The sequence below is a fragment of the Lissotriton vulgaris genome, chromosome 1_1, assembly GCF_964263255.1.
Source record: "Lissotriton vulgaris chromosome 1_1, aLisVul1.2, whole genome shotgun sequence".
NCBI classification, from domain to species: Eukaryota; Metazoa; Chordata; class Amphibia; order Caudata; family Salamandridae; genus Lissotriton; species Lissotriton vulgaris.
In genome coordinates this window covers 1,413,195,229-1,413,213,950 of record NC_141685.1, presented here as the reverse complement: position 1 = coordinate 1,413,213,950, position 18,722 = coordinate 1,413,195,229, and the positions used below count along the sequence as shown (strand labels likewise).

Here is an 18,722-nt window from a genome sequence, read left to right as displayed (position 1 = left end):
CATGCAATATGAGCATAAAAACATCATTTAGCACACCAGCCTAGCTTTCAATGTCCCAAGTAAAGAGAAACGCATTTCTTCTTTGGAATGCCAAATCGTCAGTCTTTGATACCATTGACTATTTCGTCCTTTTCACCAGACTTAGTTTGTCATGTTTCCACCATTTAAATCTGAGCCTACATCTGTATTCGTGGAGTACCACAGGGCTCATTTGTGCCGCCTCTATTACTTAATATCTTCTGGCTCCTTTTTGCACATCTGCTCAAGCAAATAAGGTTTATACATTATTTGTATGCTGTTAACACCCAATGAGTTTTTAGGTTTTCCTAGAGAACTCCAAATGCTTCAAGTTAGTCTCTAAGTCTTCCTTGGATTCGCTGGTGGATATAACAAATGTAATAAAGCTGAATTATTCTGAAACTAGTTTATTATTTATACTACATGAGCCCTAATGCATAAAATGTTAGTTTGGCCAGATAGTATGGAACATACCCTACCTCATCCCATGAGGTATGTAATCTGGACATTATGAATGACTCTAATTTATCTCTTGAAACGCAGGTAGCAAAAGTAGCAAGTATAATTTTCTTTCCAGCTGAAAATTGGCATGGTCTTCCATTTGTCACTAATACATTTCATGTCCCTATTATTGATGACCTAGTTAAAATATGTGTGGACTACCGCTATTCCATTTAACTATCTGCCTACGACACATTTTTGAACTAACTTCAGTTGATCCAAAATACTGCTGCTAAATTTATTAGCAATGTCCCAAGACTACCATGCATCACACCTGTTTTAAAACTGTTACACAGGATACCTTTTCATAATATTTAGTGTTGTTTACTAAGTCTTTCCTTGCTTTCAAATCTTCTCAGTTTTGCTGAAAAGCCGGTATTTTGTGATCCACTTCACTATAATTCCTTGATGTGCCATGAGCAAAATCTTTGTTTTTGAGTATCATACTATTTCAGTCACTACAGCTCAAATATGGGACTCTTTGTCACCATAACTATGTCACAAACCTTCCCCTAACCGTTTCAGGAAGTTGTTGAATATCTGTTTAAAAAACATCTAAAAAAAATATCAAGTACCATGATACTTTGGTATGTGTGCCCTCTATAAATACCCCTTGAACATACATTTAATTGTGTGTGCAAGTCAGCTGTAACTTTACCTTGAATTGTTAGGCCTAGCAGCACAATTCTTGAATCTCAAATGTCATCAGCAACAAATTTAAAAAGGTTTTGCAAGTAAGCAACAATATGTTTTTAAAATTGACAGATTTGTGGCAACCATTTTTTTGCTAGCTCCAGTTGCGAAAGAGGTAGAAGCATTTTCACCATGTGAGGCAATGCGCTTTTTGCAGGATCACCCCTGCTTTTTGCCAGATTTAGTGCTGGTTTACTGATTCTGGAAACTGGGGTACTGATGTTCAGTGGCAGGTGTACGCACTACACCATAAGTACAATTGGCTTATACCTGATTGGCATATTTAACTGCTGTACCTATTGTGCCAGCACTAAAGTGAAAACACAAACTAGTCCTGCCACTGCAGCCTAGCTTTGCAGTTTTAAAACTGCATATTCAACCTGGCCAAATAAACCATTTGCCAGACCTAAACCTTACTTTCTAGAACTGGTAAGGCACTCTTAAGGTAGGCCGTAAGTGCCCATATGGCAGGGTGCGTGGCACTTAAAAAGTTGTACATGTCCTTGCAATGAAAAATCTCCAAATCATTTTTAGCTGCAGCAAGGTTGGCTGTCCCATACAACAACACTGGGCCACGTACTAAGGTTTAGAAATAGCTGTAACCATGATTCAAATGAATAGGACTTTAAGATCTAATCTGATGGTAAAGTCAGATTTTAAATTACTATTTTGTAAATGCCACTTTTAGAAAGCTGCTGCTTTCCTGCCTACAGCCTCTATTAGCTCTTTCTGTTATAATCTCCAACTATCACCTGAAGCCAGCTGTGAGGTGTGAATTGCTCTTAGGAAAGGGAACAAATAGGCTTTGGCTGGGAGGAGTTGTGACCCTCTCCTAACAGAATGGCCTGGGGGAGGTAATAACCAACTGTACACACTTCAAAGGGTCAGTCCCTGTCACAGGCAGATGTAACTCAAATCTAGGCCTGCCCCTAACATTGTCTAAGTAGCCCAATGGCACCTTTAACAGTGCGTGTAAAACCTGTCCCAGAACTGGTTTTGAAGGTGGAGTTGCTCATCATACTGGACACACATCAGCGGTGTTCCCATTGATCTGACCAATGCAAAAACAACAGTTGATGCTCACCACACCACTGGAGTCAAGCTATCCTGGCTGAAGACGGCTGATAGCCAGAAATCGGTCCTAGGATGTTTGATTCCGGTCCAGGAAAGACATGGCTTGGCAGTTCGGGCTGGACTGTTCCCTTGAGGCACAGGGTCAAGGCTGATTTGCATATGGCCATGTCTGAACTGGGGTGGTGTGGAGTGCAAAAAAACGACAGATTTAGGCCCAGATCTCTGTACTGGGGTGAATGTATGGCATTGTTCTGCATTCTGTCCAACTGTTTTGCATAGATCTGACCAAGGCAGGATTCTGCCATGTTGGATTTTGGCAGAGCAGGGCACTGTGGGATTGTTAAGGGCAAAACCTCCAGGAAATTATGTCACATTGTGTGGTGTTGCCCAGAGGAACTCTTTCCGTATTGGTGAAGGAGTCACCCCCCACCCACAAGCTAGTTCTAGGCATAAAAGTGACACTGCTTGCTACATTCCACAGAACACCTCTGGACCTGTAAAACAGAGAAGAAGGACAGCACCCGATGAACCCTGGCTTCAGAAAGAGGGCTGCACCTGTTGTAACTGCAAAGGCTGTATGTACCTGGTCCCACTTGTGTCCGGGACTGAAGAGTGGACTCCAAGGGCTAGTTGGCCGGCCTGTTAAGCTCCATGAAGACCAAAGCTGCAAGAAGCTGATGAGCCCTGCTGAGCAGTTCTAACTGGATTTTCCCTGGACTCTGATGGTGGCTTCTAGGAGAGGTAGTCCTAACCCCCAAGTGGTGCCCAAAAGGTCCTGGATCCTTGGTTGGTGCTAGAGTGTACTCCAACGTAAAAACTGCAAGGAAAGAACTCTTAAGAACTTGTTTCCAAGTTTTTCATAAAAAGAACCAGAGGCTCATACGGGGATGCTGCTGAAGCCGCAGCCGGCATTGGTTGGATTCACATGGCTGGGCGATCCCATGCAGAGTCCCTCGCATCAACAACAATTATCCCTAGTCTCCCTGTGACCACAAAAGGACTTCAATGAACTCCGTGTGCAAACTGCACCCCGCTGCCAGCGAGACCTTTCCTGATTCAGATTCCAGACTTTGCCCACACAGAGCTCTTCATATCGACAAAGATCGGACCGCCCCGCATTTCTCACCAATGGGGAGCTCTGACACTCGGCTATCTCTTCCCACTGACAATGACCGGCCTGCGTTTCGTGCCAACATGAAGTTCTGCCGGAGGACTAAGACTCCATCAGGCCACAGTTGATTAACTATTTTATTGGATCTGCCAACAAAGATTTTTCCACAAGAAAAAAAGACTGAGAAGTTAAGCTTTCCACCGGGGTATCCCAGATCACTGTATCTGTATCCCTGATCACTGTATCTGACCTGTGCTCCATCACGGTTGGCCTCAACTTTGAACTTTGATCCAGTCTAGCGCCACCTCCGGTTGTCGCTTTGTGCTTTTTGGCAGAAAAAAAACATCCAAAACTTTAAATATCATATTTCTGGTTCCCTACATCTGGTTTATGCTGTTTTGGGCTCTATTAGCTCAGTATAATTTTCCCTGTCTTTCTAAATCGGAATGGGATTTTTATTGTGTTGTGTTCTCTACTCTTTATTAACTGTTGGTACTGATATACTGATAAATACTTTCCGCATTCCTCCTAAGTTAAGCCTGTCTGCTCTGTGATACATCTAGAGAGCGTTGAGCCCATGTTTACATTTCTGAAACCTAACTGACCCAGTAAGGAGCAGTGGCGATATTACTTAAAGAGATTACCATCCGATTCAACTAATAAGCCACTTTCTCACACACTGCATAGATCTTATAATGTAAATTTCAAAATCATCCGTCCTAATGGATTTTTATTATGCACGCTAATAATGGGACTTTTATAAGGTAGCCCTATTCTTTGCCTAAAAATAACCATTCTTTACTGATGACATTAATCCCTTTACTATAGGCTCATTGGAAAATAGGCATATTCACACCTTCTCCCTTCCTGGGAAAGGTGACCTATTGCAACTGACCAAAGGCTTTTTAGAACAAGCATTTTCAGTGCAATAGGTCTCGTATTACTGAAAGTTTGAGCTATTGGCATTGCATTATTATTTGAAACGCCAATAGCTCAAACCTTTAGTAATGCAAGCATTTGTATTACGTGGCCACAGTAGGTGTACTAAGCAATACTGACCACCTTACAAAGTTCTGCCATACAGGTGAGGGCATGTTAAAGAGGCAAGCAGACAGAAATATTGAGCATTATCCATCTCAGCATGCATTTTGAGACATAATCTAAAAGCTTAAAGATAATTCTGCTTAGGTCTCCATTTTGCAGCATGATAGCTACTGCAGACTCTAAAATTGCAGTATTTTTATCCTGCTGCACTTTAAAAACAGATACTTATAATAGAAGCTTTCTGAAGTCATACAGGCAATTGCAAAGTGGAAAAGAAGGCCAGCAAGTGCCACTCATTCTGAAGATCTGGATGCAACCGTAACCCACAAATCACAGCTGCCCCAGCCCCCTCTCCCCTCCCCCAAAGCCAACAAACAAAGCAATACCTTGCAAGATGCAGGTGTTCTCCAGGGCAACTATTGGCTAGATGTCTGTGGCATTGAGATGCGATGAGCGGCACATTATGACAGGAACGCACGCATGTTGTAACCATGTCAGTGGTCAGCAGTTTTGGCCCGGACACTCCATCAAACTGGGACACCAGAGCTTCAACCCTTGGTGCATCACTGCCGGCAAGAAGAGCTGTGTATGCAACTCAAACGTGGCATGCCACCAGAGTTAAACCCCCACCCCCCGAGCAACACACGCGGCCGCCATGAATATCATGCTTGGCATGCCATGCTGCATGAAAAAATTAAACTCAAAAAAAGGATTTGGGAGAGCCATGCTATAAGAAAGTTGTGCGTCCGCCGTATGCATAAACAAATATCATTTAAACAAAGGCTTTGTGGGAGCCACTATTATTGAAGCTCAAACACAGCGGATCCTGAGTAGCAACATACACAACAGGGGCAGTCCTTATGGAAGGGTACAACAGAAGAAAAACCACCACTTATCAAAGACTGGAAAATAGATTAACCATAGAAACAAAAGCATTTGGAAAAGACAGTCAATAGAGCCAATTAAAAACATGGGTGGAACATGGGCAGAGCTTTAAGCCCATATCCTGAATGCATCATGTCTCGAAGAGACTGCACAGGTGCTGCCTAGGCGAAACCTGAACTAAAAGCCCTCTTGCCCTTGATTTCCCTTCTAAAATGTAATCTGTATGCTAGTAGGGAAAGCTTATGTGCCTGGAAGCAGTGAGGTTGTTCTTAGATTCTTTTAAGGGCCACAGTGTGTTGCTGATTGGAACAGTTATTCATGACAAATCTAATGCCGCCCTAGGATCATTGCTGCCATTTTGGGAAACTATAACAAATGAAAATAAGGCTACTTAATGTATGCTTGAAGTGTGCTTGAGAGAATCCCATCTGCCTTTTGAAGGACAGAAGCCAAACTGCTTTGCATGCCTGAAACTGAAAGGCTCTGGTGAGCTAAATTAGCTTAGTCTCTAGCATACCTCACAATGACGAGGTGATCTGTACCTGGCCAGGAGAAGCTTGCCTGCCATGGAAATTCTTTCCTTGAGTATGGGAAAGATACCACTCAGTGCCACATAATTATATGCAACATAATTACACTGCACTCAATGCAACATACACTCCAAACAATACCACTCAGTGCCATATAACTAAATGATACATAATTACACTGCACTCAATGCAACATACACTCCAAATACCACTCAGTGCCACATAATTACACGCCACATAATTGCACTCTACTGAATACTGAATACAACATACACTCCCCATATTACCACTCAGTGCCACATAATTAAACGCCACATAATTACACTCTTCTCAATGCTACGTAATACAATCCACATAATACCACTCGGTGCCATATAATTACACACCTCATACTTACACTCTACTCAATGCAACATAAATACACTCTGTCTATCTATCGTCCTCACTCTTTCTATCGCGCTCACTCTGTCGCCATCACTCTATCGATCGCCCTCACTCTATCCATCTGTCCATCACCCTCCCTCTATCTATCTATCGCATCACCACAGTATCACTCAGCACCACCACAGCATCACTCAGGGGCACCACAACATCACTCTGCGCTACCACTGCATCACTGAACGCCACAGCATCACTCGTTGCCACCAAAACATCACTCAGCGCCACCACAGCATCAATCTGTGCAACCATTCAACAACAACTGGTTCAAATATGTTCTCTCAATGTTTCAAGCTTTATTACAAATGTCACAAAAAGATGTTAATATTTCACTTCTGTTCCTGGATTTTCGAAAGTTGAAACTATTGGCATTGTAAATGACAAAGCTATTAAATTTGCTATTTTCAAAACCAACACATAAATAAAAAATGTGTCATTTACAATACCAATAGCTCAAACTTTCCTAGTGCGAGACCTATTGCATTGCAAATGCTTGTTCTTTAAATAAGTGTTTTGAGCCACAAAGTTAAGTGACTCCTCCTCTCAGTGATGATGTGGATGGGCATCAGCTCCATTATTAGATTGTTTTCTTTCCGACATTTGGTTCAGACGTGTTTGGTGGCTCTCCTGTTCGAGACCATTTCAGGCTCCCTTTGGTTCATTTCCTTTCTCCATTCATTGGTACTGTTTTGATCGAGTTTCCATTGTCTCGTATCGAAATACATACCGGCAATCTCGCCGTCGGTTCAGCAAGCGTCACTTGCAGCCTTCGGGCCTAGCCTGTTCAGGCCTATTCTTTCAACAGCTTCTATCCACAATGTGTTGCTAATACAATGGACTCCCTTTAATTTATGTCCCTCCTGAAACACCAAAATATACGAGCACCGACCTCCATCGGGTTTGCAACCTATGTCTGTCCCCAGATCAAAGATAAGAAGACTGTGAAGCCTGTCGATCTTTCAAAAAAACATGGGGAAGAAATCCTGGAAGCCTCCACAGCTGAGGAAGTGGCCTTCTCCAGCCAAGAATCTTCATCTGACTCAAAGTCACCAGATCGAAGACCTTTCTCTGGGTCAACGTAACATGAATACATCTCTAGAGACTCTCTAGACTGAGTGAATATATGACTTCTGGGCATCTACTGCCAAAAGACTATGGGAGGCACCAAACATCTGATACGGATACCCGCCCATATGCTCGGCTCTGGAAATGAAGCCAAAATTACCACACCCTGCTTCGGCCTGACCAGCTTCGGTTCCGAGCCATTCCATTAATTCCTTGGCTCGTAGCACCCCATGACCTGATACACCAGTTCCAACTGGCTCTGACCATAAGGGCAAAATCTCTTTGCCACCGAAAGCCAGAACTTGTTCGGCACAGAAAGAAAAATCCTCTTCCACACTGAGAGAAATAATCAACTTCCGCACAGAAGGTTAAACGTGGTTCGGTTCAGAAACCTACGATTTCCACAACAGACTTTCCTACAGAACCCAATCTTCCAGGTTATGCAGGAGCGGCTCGATCCAAGGCAAAAGACAAAACATATCCAGCCGCAAATTGGTCGAATAATAGCAAAAACTGTAGAGCCTCCACCTCAAACATTTCGGCGTCCGCTTTATTTTGAGGAGGCCATGCAGAAAAGAAATAGGACATAGCAACCAGTCCTATATCTCATTCTTTATCTGCTCCACCACCAAAACCACAACCTCTTTCTGCACTTCCACCTCAGGCATTCTGATCCAGGGGACATTACACCACAGGTGTCTCCACAAACTCTTCTTGGAGATAATGGTAGAGGATATGATTCATATCCAGAACCTACAAATCCCTTGGACAGTTATCATTTTGATCCTCCAGGGAATACTGACCCTGATCTTTATCCAGCCAGGCCATCACCTCTTGATGACTTCTTCTCACCAGGACTTTAACGCTAGGGCTGCTGCTTACCACCATGTGCCATTACATAAAGATACTATTGAGGATGATTTTCTATGTGAAACTCTCTCCAATAAACATAGGGTACTCTCCCATGAAAAAAGGCATGCTTCGAAATGCTGAGGATATATTTAAAGACTCTGTTAGAGCGCACATCATTACACCTAGGATAGATAAAAATATATAAAGCGGCACCATCTGACTCTATATATTTTAGAACTCAGCTTTCTCCAGACTCTTTAGTTATTTTGAATGCACCCAAAAGAGCTAATTCACAGACCTCAGCTGATATCCCTCCGCCTATCAAAACTTATTGATGCTTCTGGCAAAAGGGTGGCTGCGCAAGCTTCCAATCATTGGCACAGTGCCAACACCCAGGCTCTATTAGCGAGGTACCATAGAGCAAATTGGGATGAGATGGAGGATCTCCGCTAACATCTCACTGAGCAATACAAAAAAGGAACAATAAATTGTTACTGAGGGGAAACTTTTTTCCAATAATTCCATCAGATGTGCCCTAGATTCAGCAGACACAGCTGCCATAGAAATAAACACCAGCATATCACTACATAGGCCGGGATGGTTACGTGTGTCTGGATTTAAACCAGAGGTACAACAGACTTTGCTAAAGGTACCATTTGATAAGGAACATGTGTTTTGTCCCTAGGTTTACCAAGCATTATAGAAAATGAAAAAATATACTGAGGTAACCAAATCAATGGGGGCTTTGCAAACCTCCACTAATCGTGGCTCCTTTTGGTGCCCCACATATAAGCAAGGTGTCAAGACTACATCTTCCATGGCCACTACATCCTGCTACAGACAACAAGATCAAGCTGTTGGGGTACATACAGAGGGAACCATTATAAAGGACGCAGTAGAGGTGTCTCCACACACACACTGCACCCTCCACCTCAAAGCCATGATTCCCTTCACATTCCCTCTGACCATTTAACAGCTGTCGGGGGTAGACTGCAATAATCTTTCAAAACTTGGAAAGCCATAACATCAGATCAATGGATGTTAGACATTATCCAGCATGGTTATTGTCTGGCCCTCCAAACATTCGACCTCACAGTTGCCTTCTTTCTGTAGAGCATCAAAATCTCCTAAAACAGGAAGTAGAAGCTCTCTTGCTAAAGGAAGCCATAGAACCAGACCATCTCCTGTATCAATGCACAGAAGTATACCTCCTATACTTTATCATTCAAAAAAAGGGGCTCATTAAGGCCCATATTAAACATCAGGCCTTTAAATAATTGCATACTATCAGAACACTTCTATATGGGGAATGTAAAGTATGTGATTCCTTTACTTCAACAAGGTGACTTTGTCAGCACTAGACTTTAAGAACATTTTCCTCCAAATTCCCATTCATCCAGCTCATCACAAATACCTCAGATTTGTTGTAATGAGAAAATATTCCCAAATCAAAGTGCTCGCATTAGGAGTTACAAATGCTCCTTTTGTGTTCACCCTGTGCCTAGCAGTGCACATTTACTCGATTCTCAGCCACCCGCTGGAAAACAATCTTAACAATGGAGCTGATACCCATGTGATTAATCACTGAGAGGAGGACCCACTTTACCTAGTGATTCGAAACACTTCTTTGAGGAATAACAACTTGCACACATCCTGACCCCACACCAAGGCCCTCATTACGATGCCAGTCGGACGAGCGTCCAATTGACTGATGGGCATTGTTTCGGGATTGGGACCGCCCACAAAATAGGTGGTGGTCCGACCTCCAAATTATGATCTGACTGCCTTGTAGGCAGTTGGAAACATGGCTCTTTGCATTGATGCTTGTGCTGCAGCAGCCCAGAAAAGGCAATGCAAAAGGCATGTTCGGAAACATCCCTGCACCATGTGCCAGACATCAGGGTGCATTGATGTTTCAGGGGACTTCACAAGTGCCCCCGGGCCCTGTAGCAGAGGCTCAGGAGGTAAGGAGATCATGCTAGGGGTCCCCAAATTCCCTTTTAGACAGCCTTTCTATGGAGGGCAGACCGCCATAGAAAGGCTGTCATAAAGGGGCATTGTAATCCCTACGGCGGTGCCCCTATTGTAGGGTGTTAAACTCCGGAACCGTTGGTCGGTCCCTCTGCGTGCCACCTCTGACTGCTCATAATGCAGTCGTCGGACCGCGGCACCAGATGTCGGACAGATCGCCACAGACAAGCCGTCTGTGGCAGTCAATCCAACATCATAATTGGGCCCTAAATGAGATAAGTATGCTAAGCATGTGAATCTACAGCACTACATGCCACAAACAGATGCTTACAGGGTAAGTAACAAAATCCTTTAACTTGCTTTATTCCAAACTGTGTTGATGTTCATTTAGCAGTTACAACCTATGTGACTACACCGAACCGATTTCTCAAGGGGCACACTGAGAATGTACCTGCAGGTACCCTGTGCACCTTTGAACAGGCTGCTGTTCTACTGAATGTGTGGCATTGCCTACCCATCACAATTCTAGAGCAATTTGTGGTCTTGTTGGAATAATTAAGGGGACAGAGCAAGATAGGAAAAGATATAAAAAGTTAGAAACTTAAATTTTAGGGGCCTCATTGCCCCCCCCCATTTTCACCTCCACATGTATGTGTTTTATTAAGTAAAAAAAATAGAATAACCTAACCCCCTCTTCATAAGGCATTACTATTATTGTTGGTGAACTACGTCACCTTATTTCTTATAGCCAAAATATGTCATGTTGAGTCTTAGCTCTGCATTAGTATTCTGATATGTGTATGGATTGGGCGGCTAGTGAAATATTTGGTAACTTTTTTTTAAATGGAAAATTTGCAGCAATTTCCATTATTTAAGATTTCTTTTGGCAACCCATACATTCTGCCTTCCTAAAGTAACAACTGTTTTGCATGATGTCAGTATTTGTCTCGCTCTCCCTTACAGCAAGAATTAAGTTTCTGAGAGTCAGAATTAATTCATTCTAAAGGTTTTATTATTTGTAACTGGTGATTTAGTGTATCTTCGTGAAAATTTTGTATGGAAAATACAGTATTAAATGTAAGTATTTGCCGGCTGAAAGAATAACATTTGTGACCCTTCAATGTAATATTTGTCTGAAAAGGATTAGTTATCATTTGGTAAATGTGAGAAAGTGGCTCTATATATACTGGACCAATATCAGGTACAGTGTGTATAGAGTCTACAAACCCCAGAGGTATAACAGAGGTTAAAGCCAGGTGTGACCTAACTCTCTAAAGTGGTAGATTGGTCGAGCAGTAAGGCAGTACCAGAGGACAGTGTAAAGTATTTGTTGTACACACTCAGTCAGCAAAAGGTTTCACACACTCAAAGACTGCACTCTAGGCCAATTGATTTTATATCAAAGATATAATTGTTTTATTTTTAGAACCAACAGGTATCAAAATATACTGTTCTGAATATGAGAGGTCTCAGATGAGTACTTTGCAGAAAGGCAATAAAATTTGTAAACACAATAGGTACAGGGGTTGCAGTAGGCAACACCATTCTAAACACAATTTAGCATTGAGCTCAATGGGGTTTTCTATATTTATACAGCTGATTACTTTGCAGATTACTCTGGTAGTTCCAGGACTGGATCCTAGATTCAGTCCTGGGATCTAAGCTGGAAACAGTTTAGTAAAAACGTTTTAGTTATTGCAGTGATTTTTAAGGAAAATAAAGCTTTTTTAAAAGTTCACACTTAAAAACTTTGCAATGAAAATCTGGCAATGTTATCCAATGGGAGAAAATTCAGGTTGCAGTTAAAATACGATCTCGTTACTTTTGTAATCCAGTACTGGGCTCCTAGGACCAGCACTGGGGTCTCAACTTGAAACAGGTAAGTAATTAGGTTTCAGGTTTTGGTATGATTTTTAAAGAATATTTCAAGTTTTCAAAAGTAGACACTTGAAATTTCATAGAAAAGCACACAATGGATTCCTATGGAGAAAATTCAAGTTACTAGTAAACCCGGCTAGGATTACTTTTGCGGTTCATTAATGCGCCACAAGATGCAGTACTGGTTTCTCTCCTGATCACAGGTGAGGACTTCGGAATTTGGTTGATTTTATGGGAATATTTTAAGTTTTCAAACCTTCACACTTAAAAGATTTTTCCAGTCAATGTTATCCAATGGCAGGTAAGTGAGTTACTGGTTTCCAGGCGAGTACTCGACTGGTAAAGTTAGGGTTCTGGGCATAGACTCAGGGGTCCTCCAGGGTCAGGTAGATACAGTTGGTTCAGCCTCAGCGGCACAGGGGCAGCCGGTTGCAGAGGTAGTTAGGCCCAATGTTATCCAATGTGGGGCAGGGGACCTCCGGTTAATGGCTGCTGGCTAGCAGGCCACGCTGCTGTGGGAGCTGGGCTCCTGGTCACTTGCTCTCGGCAAAGGGGGGAGTAGGATAGGACAAAGGTTGCACAGCCAGAGGCACTCGGGCGGGTGGGTGCAGGGTGCTTTCGAGCCGTCGGGCGCTCCATGTTATTCAATGGGTAAAGTAAAAAGGAAATAAAGGCTGCAGACTCGGACAGTGATTCTTCAGGTGCGACCACCACTTCGAGAGGTAAGTTGGGATCTTGGAGAAGAGGTAGGTACCCCAAAGGCAGGCACTGGGCTGCAGGGAGCCGGGTGCAGGGGTATCTTTTGGTGTCGGGAATCTTACCCTCGCTGGTCGCGGTTGTGGGGGTCTCTGGTTCTTGAGGCTGCAGGCGTTGTCTGGTTCATCGAGGAGGGTCTTTGGGCACTGGACTTCTGGTCCCAGTCACTGGGGGGACGTCCTCTGCGTCTTGGATCGCATGGGCCGGGCTCGGCGGGTGCAGAGTGGGCAGGTCTTGAGCTTCCTGGCTGGCACCAGGGGATGGTTGTTGAAGCAGAGTCTCTGCTTATGGGAGTCCCAGTCTTTAAGAGGGTCAAGGCAGGCAGGTCCTCCGGGTGTCCCAAGGCTGCTGTCCGCAGGAGTAGCCGGGGTTAAGCAGGAGCAGGTTCCAGGATCGACAGGCCGGTAGGGCTGGGGCGAAGTCAGTTGGTGTCGTCCTGTTGTTAGCAGCTGTACGGCGGGTGGTCTTCTTGATCTTCTTTCTTCTTTTCGGGATCTGAGGAAGGAAGTTTCAGGGTGCCCCTAAATACTAAATATAGGGGCGTTACAGGTAGGGCAGGGACCAATAAGTCCCTGTCCTGGGGTGGGTACACCCCTTATCCTGCTCCTCTCCTGTGGGAGAGGGGCAGGAGCCTAGCTGTGATTGGGCAGGGCTCCCCATCTTCAAGATGGCTGGAGCCCGGGGTCGTCCTTTACCTCGCCTCTCCCACCTGAGTGGTGGGGTTGGCACACTCTGACCCCCCCCCCCCCTTCCTGACGTAGGGTTTCCCGCTAGTCTTCCCGCCAGAGTGGGGGTTAGAACTGGTGGGGGCCAGTTGCTGAGTACAGCAAATGGTCTGGAGTTCAGAGGCGGCAGGCCTTTGAAGCTTCCCCCTGCCTATCCTGGGGTAGGAGACCTAGCACCTCGCCCAGGATGTGCATTGTTGCAGGCCCAGGAGAGCGGGGGCTCTCCACCCAGCGGTCCAGCAACATGTCTGCTGTGTGGCAGCCTCGGCAGCCACTCAGACCAGACGTGGATTGTAGGTTAGGTTTCAGGGGGCATCTCGAAGATGCCCTCTGTGGTGCATTTTACATTAAATCCCACACTGGCATCAGTGCGGGTTTAATGTGCTGATAAGTTTGAAATCAAACTTGTTAGTCTTCAGTGTAGCCATATGGTGCTGTGGAGTTCGTAATGACGACCTCCCAGCACCATATACCCTTAATGGCACCACTGCATTTACAGTGCCCAGGTACGGCCCTGGGTACTGTATGGGCACAGGGCTCATGCACCTGTGCCCACACCACTGGCATAGGACACCCAGCTAGAGGGGTGACTGATGTATGCCAGGGCAGTGGGTTTGTGGGCATGGCACACAGTGATGTGTGCCATGTCGACTCTTTGTTTAGTTTTGTACTTAGGCACTCAGCCTGCAAAGGCAGTGTGTGGATGTCCGGGTACAGGGCCCCTAAGGGTGGCACAATAAGTGCTGTTGCCCTTAGGGGTCTTCTCTGGTCACCATGCCCTGGGTACCTAGGGTGCCATTTACTAGGGGCTGACAGGTGGCCAGAGATGCCAATTGGGTTTTAGTTTCAACACCGTTTTAGGGAAGGAACACAGGCCCCTGGGTACCTGGTTGGCAGGAGCCCAGGGCACACTCAGTCAAAGCACATCAGCAGTTCAGAAAAATGTGGGGGCATAACAATGCAAGAAAGATGGCACTTTCTTACAGTAAACCAGATGCCTTATAGTCTCAATACACACACCTGCTCTTGCATTTCGGCAATAATTTGAGTTGAATGTGGTATTTCAAATGTAGAAACATTTGCATATCCCTATTCCTTGAATGTAGAGCAATGAAAAAGTACTAAACTAATCCATGTGAGTTGAAAACTAGAGGCAACCAGTCTACAGGCTTCCAAATGTCTGCAATAGCAGAGTATGGAAATGGAGAGCACAGGGGTTCCAGGTAGTGTCTGATTGAAAGGATTACTATGGCTCCTTGCAACAAAATCTTACAGATGCTACTTAAATATGTTTTCACTGGCATTAAATGTATGTTGGAGTGAAAAAATATACATAAGTAACTCATCTGTTATTTCCTCCTCAGATCTATTGAAAATCACCAACTTAAGAGTCAAGTTGAAGAAACTGCACACCCTGGGAGATGACCTCTTGGATTCCCGCATGGAGATCAAAGAGAAATACTACTACGCCATTTATGATATGGTGGTTCGTGGCAACTGCTTCTGCTATGGCCACGCCAGTGAGTGCGCACCTGTGAATGGGTACGCTGACGTGGAAGGCATGGTAAATGATCTCTCTATTCCACATTTTGAAATTGCATTTGTAATTGCTTTTATAGCGTGCTTACTACCCCAGGTGAGATATTAAATTGCTCTAAGCCAGGCAGACCATTCCATACATTAATTCCAGTTTCTTTGTGGTAGATTACATTAATATGAGTTAGGTGTAGTTATTAGGGGTGGTTACGTAGTTTATGCACATGGTTGGTGGGGTTTAGATTAGATGATTTTGTAGAGGTTGGGTAATGTTAGGTTGCAGAGCTATGATTTGCAACACAGGATAGGTTCTAATCTTTGATATGAGCTGTGGGCAGTTTTCAGAAATAGATCATAGAACATGCATGTGACAATAAGGAGGCGGTGCTAGAGGGAGGGATGCAGATGATGGAAGGAGAGGGCCATTTAAAAGAAAAGAGGAGAAGTGGCAATCCACCTTTTTAATTAAAAATCTGTTTTTGTGCTGTATTGAAAAATATTAACTTTACTTTTGAGAGCAGGCAATTCAAGGATCAAAAACTAGAAAGAATCAGCATAATTTGTATGCAAGGATAGTGATATATTAGGAACTTCTGATAGGTTCCAGAATCAGGCAAACAATCTGTCTACTGCGTGATCCCGCTAGACCACTGCTCCAGCAAAATCAGCTGATCAGCACAGGGATTGCAAAGCATAACGTGTTGGCTGGATCCATATATTAGAACATATTAAGAGCTGTAGGCTGTGTTTAAAGGAATCAGTAAACTCATAATCTTAGCAAAGTGAGGAGATATATGTGCAAGTAGCGCTAACAATGAAAAGGAGATTCTGCAAATGCCGAGTGGATCTCTGGGGATGTTCATCCACAAGTGTGGCTCATGCTATTCATTCTAAAACCAGGATCTCTTTGGATGCCTCCTGGTTTTAGCATGGACAACTTCCTCAGAAAACTGAATTGTATTGCCTTCATTCCTGTAGCTGGCGGGTGGAGATCCAGACCCCTAGATGAGGCGATGATGACTGGGCTGCTGATTAAAGTTCCTGAAGCACTGGCCTTTGGTGTGTTGTAAAGGGTGGGTCTGACTACAGTGAGATCCAGGCAATTGTCTTTCTAGATCACAGTAAATGCAGAGACCTCACTCCTCAATGAGCCTGTTCCAGTTTGGAGACTGCCCTGCCACGAGGGTCCTCACTACACACAGTTTTATTTGGAGAAAGGGCAGGAAAGAACAATTATATGATAACTACAATTTTTTGTGAGGTGTTCAGTTGCTCAAAGTCTCATTGAGCCTTTCTGTGAGGATATCTGAAATGCTATTTACTCCCCTTCAGGAGTCCTTGGCAGATGTATGAAAGTAATTCACTCATATTTTTCCCTCGCACCTTGTACTGGGAAAGGTTTTGTGAGCTGTTTACATAATAACAGTTTCCATATACCATCTGCGACCAACATCTAGGTCTGTGGTGCTCTACATAACGGCTCAATCAACATCCAGTTCTGTGGCAGTTTGTATATCTTTATTGACAGAAGACAGACAAATATGCCAACTCTCCCAAATAAAGTCTGCATTAAGTGCAGGGTACACCATTTCACAGGCAGCACAGATGTAGCAATCTGCATTTTCTGCCTTAGTGGAATGTGTTGAACTTCACATAACTTCTAGGTTAGTCTGAAGATTATTTCTGCGCTTATGGTGCAATGTGTCCAGGCTGTTGAATTGTTCTCTTCTAAGTCAGCAGCCTTTCCCACATGGGATTTCTGCAAAGCTTTAATGAGGTGAGTAACATTTACAAAGGGGGTGGGTACTTAAACATGTGTTGATGGCTTATGATGTCTGTGTACTGCCATGTGCCCAACTTAACAACCCTCAAACTAAGCACAGGCAAGAAGGCAACACACGAGGTCCCCTAAACAAAACCAGGGTGCTCGACTCCTGCCTGCTCGACATCTAGCACAGCTTTTAGTTAAACACCTGCCCTTAGGTTAGATTATAGCTGCCGGAAGGGCCCTTAAGGCGAGGGTTACTTTTTCCTGGTCTTGGTTTTTAAGCCAGCAGCGGCACACATACTGGGACTTGTAGTTTCTCTTTTCTTATTTTAAACACATTCCTTTTGAAAATGGTAATGTGTGGTCTTTTGAAATTGTAAAGGTGCTACTCAAGACAATGGCCTTTTAGTAATTGCTCTAGAGTGTAAAGTAGGCATTCAGTGGGCTGCAGTGAAATAAGTAGAAAGTTAGAGTGCCCTTCTATGAAGTAATGTATATGTTGGAGCTAACGCTTTGTTTGCCAGAGCCGTAAAACAGGCTGTACACTTCTTTGCCCCTTTATCTAGTCTAGCTTCCTGTTGCACATTTGCGTGTGCTGTAATAGAACATCTTCCTGCTCTCTGAGTGTCTATAAAACCAGGCATAAACTGGGTTTACCCAAAGTAAGTCTGATGTAGAATATATAACAAAATGGCAGTTTAATGATGTGCAGAAGTTGCCCATCTCTTCAACTGCTGCTTGATAGGACCACACTTATAGCCTAAAAATGGAATGTGTCACATACCCTCAGGCTATAGGTTCTGATCTCACATGGCTGAAGTTTTGTAATTCAAGAAGACCACTACAAAGCAGTTCTTTAAGGCACCATTCTGAATGCCACATGGACTTTTGATGTGATAGAACTGAAAAATGCGACAGCTACACTTTCCTGACTGCTCTAGCGGGCTTTCTAAGCAGAGGCTGTCCCGGCAGTCTCCTGAGCTGCTCTTTGTAGAGGGTTGGAGATGGAATGATTGATGCTTGGTCTTTGGGCACTAGGGGCTCCCCCTACACCTTGTAACTGGACATGTCCTTCCTGTATCTGAAAGCCCTGGTATGATCATGGGTATACTACTGGTCTCCGCTTCCATCTACAGTCCACCTATAGCTCACACAGTGTTTATCATGGAATGTCAAAAAGCACAAGACCAAAATTACAGTGTACCATTTTAGCCACAGGGAAAATCGTAACCTACAGGAGGAGGTTCAGATAGTTAAGGTTGAAGAGTAAGTTCTCATCCTGGCCCACACATTGCCCAAATGAGGCTGAAATGCATGTTTGTGAGACAATGGGATATATTTTACTTACCTACACTTTTAGGACCCCTCGGTTTAGTTCATCAAACCTTCAGCTCAACTCTGGGTAGCTGTGGCTCTGGCCAGCAAGGCTTGCATGAAGGAACAAGTGTCAAGCATTTAAACAGCACCAAAACAATTGAAGAAATCGTCAAGAAACCAAAGAAATTCGACACCAATTTATAAAAAATAGACTGTATGTTTAGACACCACAATGAAGATCTACCAGAAGGTTACTGGAGGTATAGCATTTACAAGGTTTAGTAAATCAAAGCATTTTACTCAAATGCTCACAAGCATTGGCTAATTCAATGAATTTGGCACCTAGAAACATTTGGAGCAAACAGTTTGCCAATTTGTAACGCTGTGGGTTAGAATTCAACTCTGGCAGAGAGCAAGTCGGGGGGGACCAGCAAGGCTCTCAGAAACAGTTACCTCCTCAGAAGATGCAGTTACAGTCACTTTATCCTTGTTCAATGGATTCCCATGGAAGTGGTCCTGATGCTGAGGGTACAGGATGCTTAAAGATGCTCAAGGAAGCT

At 43.9% G+C, this 18,722-nt stretch overlaps 1 protein-coding gene across 1 annotated transcript in view; it reads left to right on the top strand.

Annotated features, from left to right (window-relative positions):
- Positions 1 to 18,722, top strand: part of LOC147750619 (laminin subunit beta-1-like) — a 308,945-nt gene that overhangs the window by 77,740 nt on the left and 212,483 nt on the right. The window contains exon 7 of the mRNA XM_086967210.1: positions 14,906 to 15,105. Within this exon, the coding sequence (XP_086823336.1) occupies positions 14,906 to 15,105 (200 nt within the window). The remainder of the gene's footprint in view (positions 1 to 14,905; positions 15,106 to 18,722) is intronic.